This window comes from Anguilla rostrata, chromosome 3, assembly GCF_018555375.3.
Source record: "Anguilla rostrata isolate EN2019 chromosome 3, ASM1855537v3, whole genome shotgun sequence".
In the NCBI taxonomy this organism is placed as follows: domain Eukaryota; kingdom Metazoa; phylum Chordata; class Actinopteri; order Anguilliformes; family Anguillidae; genus Anguilla; species Anguilla rostrata.
Window position 1 is genome coordinate 68,750,118 of NC_057935.1, and position 12,133 is coordinate 68,762,250.

The window sequence follows — 12,133 nt, forward strand, 5'->3', positions numbered from 1 at the left end:
GCAGTGACAAATTCTAACCACTAGGTGGCACTGAAAGGACACGCAAAACCCAGTCCCTAGCTCCTGAAGGACTGTGGAGAAATCGAAAATAAAATAATTTAAAGATATTCTCCAAGACAGACAGAACAAAGGAATCCCTGTACAAAGATTTATCTTAACAATGCCACTAATGGGCGCAGACAAAAGAACCTTGTATTCTTTAAAACACAGTTAATTAAAGAACAAGACTGTCTGGCGTGAAAAGCCTGGGACGGGAGCAGCAATCACCCTCTCCGCTCTTTGAGAGTCGAGCCGGCGAGGAGGAGAGGGGGGCGATCCATTCACTCCTCCCCTCGAGCTAAAGTGAATCACTCCCGCGTTCGCGAAAACCTTTCTGTGACATTCTGAAAGGATTCCGCGCCAGCCTACCCCTATCGGCGGCTGCGGAGGGGACGGATCGCACCCCCACGCACTTCCCGCGAGTTCCCGTTGCTGTCTCAAAATCGAGAGGATGGCTGTTCTGCACTGAAGTCTGTTCTCTCGAAGCACGTTATTAGAGAAGATTGATTGTTATAAAACCCTGTGCTATGGAGGATGGCTGGAGGCACCTACGAGTCTGATTGTTAGCAAACTTCAGTGTGCATTAACGAAAACCCAGCGCACTTTTAAGAGATGATTTTCAGGGGCCAGGATCGTTTTCTGCATTGTTACCTACTTTTTATTGAGATTTTGAGAAGCCTGCATTCATAAAAAATGAATGTATTAGGGTATACTTATATTTCAGCCCAACTCAATTCAGACTTTACTCCCTATTGTACCAGTGAGTTGAAAGCATTCCAGATATGAATGTTGCGCCGGCATTTTGTGCAATACAAGGCCTCTCGAGAAAGCTTTTGATAAAGCATTACCCATCCGGAGAAGCAGATGCGTTTGGTAAAAAGGTAAAAACCGCAGGCAGAGGCGTGACGTTTGACCCTCTGCTTTTCACCTGTCGAGCCGCGGAGCCGTCTGAAAAGGCTACTCACCTGCGCGGCGGGCTTTTCTGAGGAAATCCAGTCGGAGGGGAAGCTCTGGAAGAGCCGGGTTTCGCATTAGCACTTCACAGATCTGCGGCTTTCATCCGGGCCTGAGAGGAGATCCGTGTGCCTCTCCTGCCCCTGTCACCCCCCCCCCCGTTCCCCCCCCCCCCGTGTTGGATCTGGGAAGAGGAGGGGGGGGCGGTCTCTCTGAAGACTAAGTTCAAGAGAGAGACCTCGTGTCCATCCTCACCACAGATGAGTCACGTTTCCCTCCAGTCTCTGACACCGTCCACGAGGCCTCCTGAGCTCTTCCTGATGGGCCAGTGGCGTAATTGGGGAGGTTGTAATCGACTCTGTGGGAGGTCTGTGGGAAGTACTGTGTGTGTGTGTGTGTGTGTTTTGGCCCTTTGTGTGGGCGTGTGTGTATGTGCGTGCATATGTGTGTGTGTGCGTGTGTGTGTGTTTGTCCTGTTGCTGAAGGAAAAACAATGCTTGTTAGAGAATGTCACATAAGGTGGCTAACCCTTATCAGTTTCTTTTAATACACACAACGCAGGTTCCCAGAGCCTGAATGAAGGGTGGTCTACGATAGTCTGTGTGACAGCACCGCCTGTTCTCATAAACTGGGATCAAAGGAGAAAAGGACTGCAATGTTCAGCTTGCTGTCGGAGCTGGGGAGTTCTACTGAGCATGCTCAGTGCAGGCATCCTAGCGGTCCCTTCCCGACTGAACCCCACACCCAGCCAGTGCTAGGATGACCCGGCAGAGCAGGTCAGGGAGGTCGGGGAGGCAGGGAGGCGAAACGGTTCTCTCTGTCTCAGTTCTCGGCTGAGCCCTGCCCCCCCCCCCCCCCAACACCCAGCCCCCGCCCCCACCCCCCCCACAGCGTGCGAGTCTGTGCGCCAGAACACGGACGAGCCGCCGTTGTTTTAACCGTCGCCGCGACAGGTTCGGCGATTGTTAATGTAAGTGTTCAATAATGAACGGGCCGCCCCCGGGGTTCCGGCGCGGGTCCGCTCCGGGCCCCGCAGGGGAGCGGGACGTGCGTCAGGCATGTCAATTAGCGGAGAGGAACAGAACAGTCTGCCCCCTCCGCAGGCCCTGTGTTCTTCTCCTCTCTGCCTTTTATCCGTCAGACCGCGGCTTCCGCGCTCCGTCCTCAGCGTCTGAAAAACAAGGGCCCTCGCCGAAATGGAGGAAAATTACCGCCATAACAGCGGCGGCGCTAGCGGCCGTAGCCGTCTGTAGCAGCGGCGGCGTCTGTGGGAGTTTATTATTATAGAGACGCTGCTGGTAGCCGCAGCGATAGTTGCAGTGTTAGTTAGCAGCAGCAGCTGAAGTGGTTGTTTTTTTTGAAGAGGTGGTGATTGGTTGTCTGTCTGTAGAGATGGCGATCATAGCCTTGATGGCGGTAGTAGTTATGGTAACTGCAGTAGTGATGCTGGGGGAGGAAGAAGTAGTTGGGATGGTAGACATCGTTGTGGTCATGGTGGTTAGTAATGGTAGTGGTCATGGAATTTTCTTATGCACTATAAGAGAAGATTGTGCCGCATTATCTTGAATTAAAATAACGAAAAAAAATTTTAAAGTCTAATCTACTTTTTTAGGATTAAAGTTGCATAATGTAAATATTAATTAGAGTGTTCTTACACTGTATATGAAATACCATCTTACAGTCTCACCAGGGCCTGTAACAGACATCAGTGAGGAAGACCAGCTGCAGTATTTCAAGCTGTCTCTGCACTTCTCTCCTTAAAAAAAGGCAGGGATGTTTTCTTTCTACAAAGCCAGGGAGCTGTCCTGGGACTTGGATCCACTTGACATTTTGGATACGGTTACGGCATAACATTCTTCAATTATTCAGCACGTTAAAAAAAGAGTACACATCGCGGCACAAGGTTTTGGTTCCTGTTTTTATTGGACACTTTTTCCCTGAATATGAAATTTTAATTGATTAAATAGAGTTTTTAAAAGCGCTCATCCCCGAGATGGTCCTCCGTGGACCTCCCTAGTTTATTTATTGATGGTGTATTGATCTTCCTAGACTACCGTTTACAGAGATATTTGACAGAGCAAGTCGGCGAAGCCTTAGCCGTTACTGTTACTATAAAAACTCCCAAATCCAAGTACAGGTGTATGGAAGGTGACGCAGGGTGTGTGTCACGTAAGATAGGCTTCTGTCTGCTCTCTTAAAAACAAACAAAAAAAAGTTTTTTTTCCAGTTTACTTTCTGTATGGTTATTTCTGGACTTTGATTTACAGTGTATTTATTGATTTTTTTTTTTTTAAGAAATAGCTTGTTGAAGGTGAGTGATAAGATGCCTGTCTTAGTTCTCCTTCACCCTTTGGGTTGTACGGGGTCAGTTTCAAGGCTGTAATTTCATTGTGCAGTCATTTCATTGTGCAGTCTCGAACCTTGAACACATTTCTTTTTAGGGTAGTTAAAACAACAAAAAACTTTATGGAATACAGGGCAACCGATATTACACCTTAAACATCGCTAAATGATGGTAAAATAGAATTTTTGTTGATTAAAAATAATAATAAATAGAAAACACATTTAATATTTTTGGTAGTTATATCCACTCCACATATTCTGTCATACTGGAAATAAAGAAAAAAAAAAAAAAAATTTAAGTGATGGTAAAATGATTTTTTAATACACAAAATTCTTCCTTTTGGAAAGAATTTGGCCAAATTCCATAAGTAATGACAGCACAGGGTCTTTCTTTGGAAATGTTTGTCCATAGAATGTGCTAAATTCAATAACACAGTTATTATACGCTGTAATGTCAATTATTATGGTTATTATGAATACGGCCATTATGAGGCAGACCTTCAGCTGCCTCATAAAGTATCGTTTGATATTTCAGCATTATCAGTGCACAGATCTCTTCTCTTTGAATATTGATTTGCCAGAAGCTTAAAAGAAATGACAAAAAAAATGGACCTTCTACAGTACCTTCTGTCCGGGGTACCACAAGATCCTATTTTAATGATCACATGTAAATATGAAGGACAGTCCTGTGCTGGGCTGTATGGAGGCATTGTGTGGCATTGTGTCTTCTCTGGCGTCTGCTGCAGCTCCACGGTACCCCAGGACCTGCTGCTGAGGGCCAAGCGGGACGGCTTCTCTGACCGGCAGGTGGGCCAGATCCTGGGCTGCACGGAGGCAGAGGCCAGAGAGCTGAGACTGAGCCAGAACATCAGACCCTGGGTCAAACAGGTGAGAAGCGCAAACGCTGGGTCAAACAGGTGGGACCGTCAGACCCTGGGTCAAACAGGTGAGACCAGCAGACTGGGTCAAACAGGTGAGAAGAACAAATGCTGGGTCAAACAGGTGAGAATATCAGACGCTGGGTCAAACAGGTAAGAGCATCAGACCCTGGGTCAAACAGGTAAGAACATTAGACTGGGTCAGACAGGTAAGAACATCAGGTCCTGAGTCAGACAGGTAAGAACATCAGTTCCTGGGTCAGACAGGTAAGAACATCAGGTCCTGGGTCAGACAGGTAAGAACATCAGGTCCTGGGTCAGACAGGTAAGAACATCAGGTCCTGGGTCAGACAGGTGAGCACAGTGGGTTAAATGTGAATCAAGCTCACACACTTGACCTCACCCTAGCAGGAGCACTGCCCTAACGTCCTGCTTTCTCCGGTCAGATCGACACGCTCGCTGCAGAGTACCCTGCGGTCACCAACTACCTGTACTGCACCTATCACGGCCAGGTGAGTCCGCCTGCCCTGCCGACCCAGCAGTGTGTCAGCTCCACTCCCACTCATCTCCCCATAGTCAATCCTGGAGTCAGAGCACCGTACTACTACATCATATAAATGCCAATCAAGATAATCAGCGGGGAAAAATTGTTTCCGCCCACAAATTCGTCTGTTGATGCAGTGCATAGTTTGACAGTTTGATCTGAGGTTCATGAGCCAGGCTCAGCCTCGCTGTATGAGCTAATTTGCATAGAGAATACCTTATGCTAATGAGATGAGCTTTGAGACACGCCTACTCCAACTACCCTAGGAAGAATTTTTTTTAATTGCGTAGTAGGCGGAACCAGACTGAAGCAGGGAGTGCAATTGCTACTTAAATTCACCTTATCCACTGCATTGTCTTCTAACATGTCTTTCTTTCTCCTCTCCAGGAGCACGATTTGGACTTTGCTGACCAGGCGGTCATGGTCCTGGGGTGTGGCCCGTACCACATCGGTGAGTCGCAGCCTCTTTTTTTCGGCGCTCCGTTGCCTTGACGGACGTTCCCGTCTCTCTCTCTCCGGTCGCCGTCCCATTTCCCTGCTGGGACACCCCGAGAGTGACGGAGCACAGCTCTGCCCTTTGTAGCCGTCCCGCGGAACGCCAGCCATCCGTTTTATCGCCCTGGCTTTCGGCAGAGCTCCTTGTCTGGCCGAAATGTAGTACTGTTCCAGGTAACTTCCCCCTGGATAGAAATGGGGGCTCCCGATGCACCGGGTTCGAAGTTAAGACTCTCTTCTTGGTTGGTTCCTGCTTCAACACGGCTCATTTAGTTTGTTGTTATTTCACATTTAAAGAGTGTGAACAGAGGTTTTGGCCTACACTGTGGGACAATGCACTCACTGGGTGTCTGTCTTTAAGGTCCCCCCTCTCTGGGGGTTGTGGTTTTGATGGTCACTGAGTCGCTTTAATGTCTGTGTGTCTGTGTTTTATAAAGTAAACCAAGAGGGAAAGCCTATGCACACCTAGACCAATGTCTTTACCTGGGTAACTTCTCTGAAAGGTAGGTTAAAAGACAAGCTGAGTAGAAGCAATCTAGCTCTCAAGATATAGCTGCACCTGTAAACTGTCGGTCTGGATTATTTTCCCTGTTTTATTCTTCTAAATGAAGTTGTTTATGTGCAATTATGTTTTGACTGGTCCAGCTTTTTTTTTGTTTGTTTTACTCAGCTTGTCTTGAGCTTTTGTAGACGTTGCCTGGGTTAGGAAATTATTCAACAGTCATTAAACATGATAATTTACCATCCACAGCAGACTGTGAGTTCTCTTTGTTTGCCCCACTGGCGGGGAAACACACGGGTTTCTCAGAGAAGTGAAGCGCTCTCTTTTTCGGACGGCTCCCCCTGCAGGCAGCAGCGTGGAGTTCGACTGGTGCGCGGTCTCCAGCATCCGCGCGCTCAGGCAGATGGGCAAGCGCACGGTCGTCATCAACCACAACCCCGAGACGGTCAGCACCGACTTCGACGAGTGCGACCGCCTCTACTTCGAGGAGCTCACCCTGGAACGCATCCTGGACATCACTCAGCAGGAGGTCAGGCCGCCTTCCCATCATGCACCACTCTGTGGTAGTTTTATTTTTAGACTGGAGGGGGGAGATAGTCCTTCCTTGTCTCCTTGTTTCTGTGCTCCCTAGAGGCGAATCCCTAGCGTCCTCTACTTCTCTTATCCCGACACGTCAGAAGTAGCCAAGTGGACGAGCCAAGTACTACAGGCTTACAGATATAGGAAACAGGATTTTTAGCTATCGTTCTCCGTGGCTATGGAACACCTTACAAAAGCAAACGAAGCTAGACAATCGAGTCTCCCTGTCTCCCCAGAGTTCAAAAACTAGCATAGAGTGTACGCGTTATTTGCATTTGAACTGTGTCTTGACTTGTCACTCCTTATTGCCATGTCTCTCCTGCATAAGAGATCATTAACCTCGAGAGACCTCTGGTTAAATAAATAAATGTATGAAATCAAATAACAAGGAAAGACAATTGGGACACGGCCAAGTCTGAACTCCCATCGTTGTTTGACATCCGATCTTCAGAAGCGGCTACTCGTTCAGCCGATATTTTTTTGGTTGAATTGATTTATATTTTTTTACATGAATAAGCATCAGACTGGCGAGCACCAATTTAAAACCCATTACAAATATTAGGCAGCAAAAGGCACCTCTCAGTCAGCCTCCCTCAGTCTCTCATGCGTAAGGACAGGAGAGCTTCCAGTGACCCCCAGTCCTGTGTGGAGGAGCCGCCGGGGTTTGTGTCTGGACTGGAGTCAGCTGCAGTTCCTCCGCCTCTCACTCGCTGATGCTTCCACTGTTTTAAGGTGGGGCGCCCCCTGCTGGGAGACCCATGTCACCCAAGTGCACCACTTGCCAAGCAATCCCCCTCCCCGCCCCCTGCCATCACCCGTAAATAGAAAGTAGGGAAATGACAGGTTTCAGTTCATCCGTGGACCGGGCGGATAACAGACCAGCGGATGGCTGGTTTTTTCCCGAAGCCGGATATGAGTTCGGCCGCGATCGGAGACGCGTGCGGCCCCTCGACACGCCGGATCGGGGGGGTACTTCAGCCGCAATCGAGCGCGGAGCGGATGAGGGATGAGGGAGGAGATGGACGGACAGACAGAGAGGCGGAGAGAAACAGAGAAAAAATATGAGGCTGAAAAAAGGGGGAAAAAAAGGGCTAGCACTCGAGCGGTGAAGTGCCCAGGCGTGTCGCTGTCATGGAAATGACTTCCCCTTCTTCCCGTGCTTGACTTCATGTCTCGTACTTATCAACAATCCTGAGCATATGTAGCCATCTTTAAAAAGAAATGAATATTAATCCTGCCCAGATCGTGGTAAATCAGAGGTCATTGTGGCGTATGGTGCTGTACGTGTCATCTCCTTGTACAGAAACCCATTCAGCTCTTTTGCACCATTACTGGAGGTGAGCCTTGTTGCTTACCTGCGACCTCCCTAATCATCTGTCCCATCCTTTAAAATTCATATATGTGTTCAGAGATTCAACCCCTCTGACCATACAGTAAAAGAGCACGGGGCCTAACTGCTGTCCGTCATTGTCGCCATGGTGTTTTATCTGCAATGATCTCAACATGCCAAGCAGATACAGAAAGACAGGCAGGAAAGCATGATACAATTTTGAAAGTTCCTTCTTTTGTAGAGATAATGAGCTTGAGTTTTGTATATGAGGGTGGTCTAATAGAACGTCTCTTTGCAAACACAAGGCACACCCCTGACCTTCTGTTTCACCCCCCACCCCCACCCCACTCAGGGCTGCAGCGGGAGCATCGTCTCGGTGGGGGGGCAGATCCCCAATAACCTGGCCATGCCGCTGCACCGGAATGGGGTGAAGATCCTGGGCACCGACCCGGAGCAGATCGACCGGGCCGAGGAGCGCTCCGTCTTCTCCAGCATCCTGGACCAGCTGGGCGTGGACCAGGCCCCCTGGCGGGCCCTCAGCTCCCTGGTAAGGAGGCGCGTCATTGGCTGAGAGCTTGCATCCGTGACATTATGCCTACACACGGGCCTCCAACGAACAGAGCAGCGTTTACTGTTACAAATACTCCTATCCGGTGGAAACACAACACAACTCACCATACAGCCCATTTATACATAGAGATCGATATTTACTGATGCAGTTCAGGTCAAGTACTTGGCTCGAGGGAGGTGCCCCACTTTGGAATTGAACCCGCAGCCTCTGCCTTACAATCCCAGCACCCAAGCCATTATGATACATTACTGTGGAATAGTCAGTGTTCTGTGTGACTGTTGTGTGTGACATCACAGTCCTGGTCTCTGCTCTGTTGGCTATCGCCTTTGGAATGTTTACTCTTGCTCCATTGCAGGATTCTGTCATAATGAGCTGATAAGAGTATTTATTGCTTAATTAATTTGACAACAGTAGTGTTTCAGCGTTGAGCATTTAGCCATTAAAAAAGTTTTAAAGCAGATGGCTTATTGCGTATTGATTCTGAGCCAGGAGATGAAGATGACAGGGGAAATCCAAAGTTCGCTCTCTGGCAGAGGAACAGATGGCAACGTTTTGTAAAGTCACTGTTGTGTTAATAAAAAGTCATTCAGACTTAATTTTAGACAATAGGTTCTTGAATGTACATTAAGAGTAATGTATTAACTAGTTAATTAAATGAATTGTGACCGCATAGCGACCTTTTGTGTGTGTGTGTGTGTGTGTGTGTGTGTATGAATCCACTACATCTGTAACAGGTAAAAGGATCTTTGAATCAGTTCAGTGAAGTATTTATGTTGTCTTGACCCACAGAATAAATGTATAAGAAGCAACCCAATCAACAATAGAAAAAAAAAATATTATGGCAGTTTCAGTGGCAATAGGCACACAAAAGCAAAATTAAAAGCTCAAAGCTGGTGTCCAGTAAAGACATAAGCTGAGGAGCTGCTTCTGTCAGTGAATCTCTCTTCATCAGAGCTGGTGATGGACGTACACAGCGTATTTATTATTATCTTCTGTTAATCAATAGCAACAGATAGCAGTTTACTCTTGTCCAGAATTTGTGAATTAATCAACCTATCCTTAATCGACTGACTAAACAGTTTCTCACAAACATCCCTAAAGTAGCTTTGTATAAACAAAAATACAAATGAGCACAAATGTGCCAAGTGTAATTATCAGTGCAGACTGGATTCTACTTGACCTTTTTTTCGGTGCTTTTTGAATCTCGTATTAACTTTCTCAGGTGTGTGCCTCCATTTTATGATCACAAATGAAATGAAACCATTTTTTTGTCCTCTCAAGTGTCCTTTGCCCTCTAACTTAATATGCCAATAGCTGCTCTTTCAGCAGAACTCTCGGCCTGTCTGAAAGGTAATATTGCTCAAAATGTTAACTACAGTCTCCACCTTTACCAGCATTAAAAAGTCATTTGGGAATTTGCCCTTCTTCATGCAGTGATCTGTTTTTTTGTGGGTTTATGAAGTGTAGGTTTTTTTTGGAATGTTTAAAAAACATTCTAAGTCAGTGTTCTAGAACTCCACTGCTTTCAGTCACCAGCAGTGACTGTGACATCAGCATTAGAATGTTCAGTTACGAACCTTCTAATCACGTAGTGTGCATGCGCTCTCGCACCGTGAAGGGTTAAAAGAAAAAGAGTGCGGGGGAAGAGGCTTTAGCAGAGACGCTCCTGAAGGGCGTGTTCCCGCCGGAGAGAGGGGGCATCTGTACCTGTCTGCCCTGAAAGAGTGTTTATCCAGCTGGAGGAGTGCAGTCTGTGCTTTCATTCCCGAGTTAATGTGTCTTTTCATCCCCGCGGCGGGCCCGGGCGGACCCGGCGTTCCGCGCGGCCCGCTTTGAAGCGGCGCTGAGAAACCGCTCTCGGGCCCCGGTAAGAGGAGCGCCTCTCTCTCTCTCCGATGGCCCCTGCTAATGGTTACTTCTGGCATGGGCATTCGTTAGACCAAACGCGGCACCGAGGTGCACTTTGATGAATGAGTCACCCTTCTCAAACCCACGCGCGAATACACACACATGCGCAGACACACACAGATACATGCACACACACACACACACACACACACACACAGATACATGCACACACACACACACACACACACACACAGATACATGCACACAGTACCTACCCACACACACACACACACACACACACACACACACACACACACACACACACTGTCTGTCCTACTTTCTCTCGGTCTCACCTCACCGGGGGTGTAAAAGGTTCGATTTGGGGCGGACGGGTTCGAAAGAGAACCGCTGTTGTTTCTCTACTGTCAGCTCGCATGCCTCGGAGTGCCGTTGCCAATGACAACGACATCAGATGTGACCCAGTGGAGTCCATTTGGATAACCCTCAAGTCACTGTCTCCCGCCCTTCCTCAAATGACCAGTCAGCACAGGCGACTGAACTGCCAGTGAACGCAAAGGCCCTGCCACTAGCATGTAGTACTGATCGAAAGTTTGTGCTTATTGTTTTTTGTCTCCCTCATTGTTACTTTTCCCATTCACTATCCTTACCATTCCCTATCCTTACCATTCCCTATACTTCCCATTCCCTATACTTCCCATTCCCTATCCTTACCATTCCCTATCCTTACCATTTCCTATACTTCCCATTCCCTATACTTCCTATTCCCTATGTCTCCAATTCCCTACATTTCCCATTCTGATACTTCCCAGTTCCTATGTTCCTGTTCCATATACTTCCCATTCTGTATACTTCGCATTCCCTATGCCTCACATTCCCTATATTTCTGTTCCCTATACAGTACTTCCCATTCCATATACTTCCCATTCCCCATATTTTCCATTCGCTATACTTCCTGTTCCCGATACTTCCCATTCCCTATATTTTCCATTTGCTATACTTCCCGCTCCCTGTTAACAGCTGGTAACATCTGTGCCTTGGTGCTGTAATGTCTTTCAGGAAGATGCCTTTGCCTTTGCCAGTAAAGTGGGGTACCCCTGTCTTCTGCGCCCCTCGTATGTCCTGAGGTAAGATTTGACGCGTTCTTGAAAAATAATCGGCAGTTTAGACTCCAGCCATCATTTGTCATTCATATCTAATTGGAGCTTGGAACCAGTTGTGTGTTTGCTGCAGAAAAATCAATAAGCATTTGAAATTGAACCCGAGGGAAGGAGTTAAGTTGACTGTATCAAACAAACACCCAGTCAGTGGCCCTTACAGTTTGATTTATAAATGCTTGGTTTTCCCATCCAAACATTGGCCTAAGCAATATTTTTAAACAGAATATGCTGTGAGACTGTAACATATTTCTGGATGATACTCTGTCAGTGAGTTTAAAAAAGACAGGCAAATGAAATTTAAATATAAAATGGGAAATGAGAATAATATTTTATTTTTAACTGATGGCTGATTGCTAAGTACTAATTCTACCAGCTGTGAAGTTCTCAGAAGACTCATTTGTAATTTATTTAATCAAGAAATATGCGCACGTTTTTAATGGTGCTGAACACTTCCACATATTCATCCTTATGAACTTGTTCTGACACTCTGGTGGAACATTCTGTCCCGCTATTTTTGTTCACTGATGGAGTCTCCCTGGCGCTGGCACATTATGTTTCTGACGAGACCATTATGTATGTTGTGGTTCGGTGTAGGGGGGGGGGGGCAGTATTTATCTTTCAGTTCTATAAGGACTACACACGTATGAGAGGGATAGTCCTCACAATCTCAGTACACAGACATCATATAGCATTAGCAAAGGCTCGCGTCCAGAACAGCTTTGCTTTGATTTGAAAGATCTTCACTCATGAAGGAATTAAAGCTTAGACCGAACGGTTGTTGATTGGTTCAGCACCTCCTGTTCTCCAGGACTCCTGTAGCTCCTTCTGTTAGTTTATTATTTTACCATAACTGTATTATTGTACATGCACTT

General features: G+C 47.0%; 1 protein-coding gene across 1 annotated transcript in view; it reads left to right on the forward strand.

Moving 5' to 3' along the window:
* Window positions 1-12,133, forward strand: part of cps1 (carbamoyl-phosphate synthase 1, mitochondrial) — a 57,408-nt gene that overhangs the window by 20,624 nt on the left and 24,651 nt on the right. Inside the window, exons 22-27 of the mRNA XM_064329529.1 lie at window positions 4,083-4,224; window positions 4,661-4,726; window positions 5,146-5,209; window positions 6,103-6,284; window positions 8,017-8,211; window positions 11,161-11,228. Of these exons, the coding sequence (XP_064185599.1) occupies window positions 4,083-4,224; window positions 4,661-4,726; window positions 5,146-5,209; window positions 6,103-6,284; window positions 8,017-8,211; window positions 11,161-11,228 (717 nt within the window). The remainder of the gene's footprint in view (window positions 1-4,082; window positions 4,225-4,660; window positions 4,727-5,145; window positions 5,210-6,102; window positions 6,285-8,016; window positions 8,212-11,160; window positions 11,229-12,133) is intronic.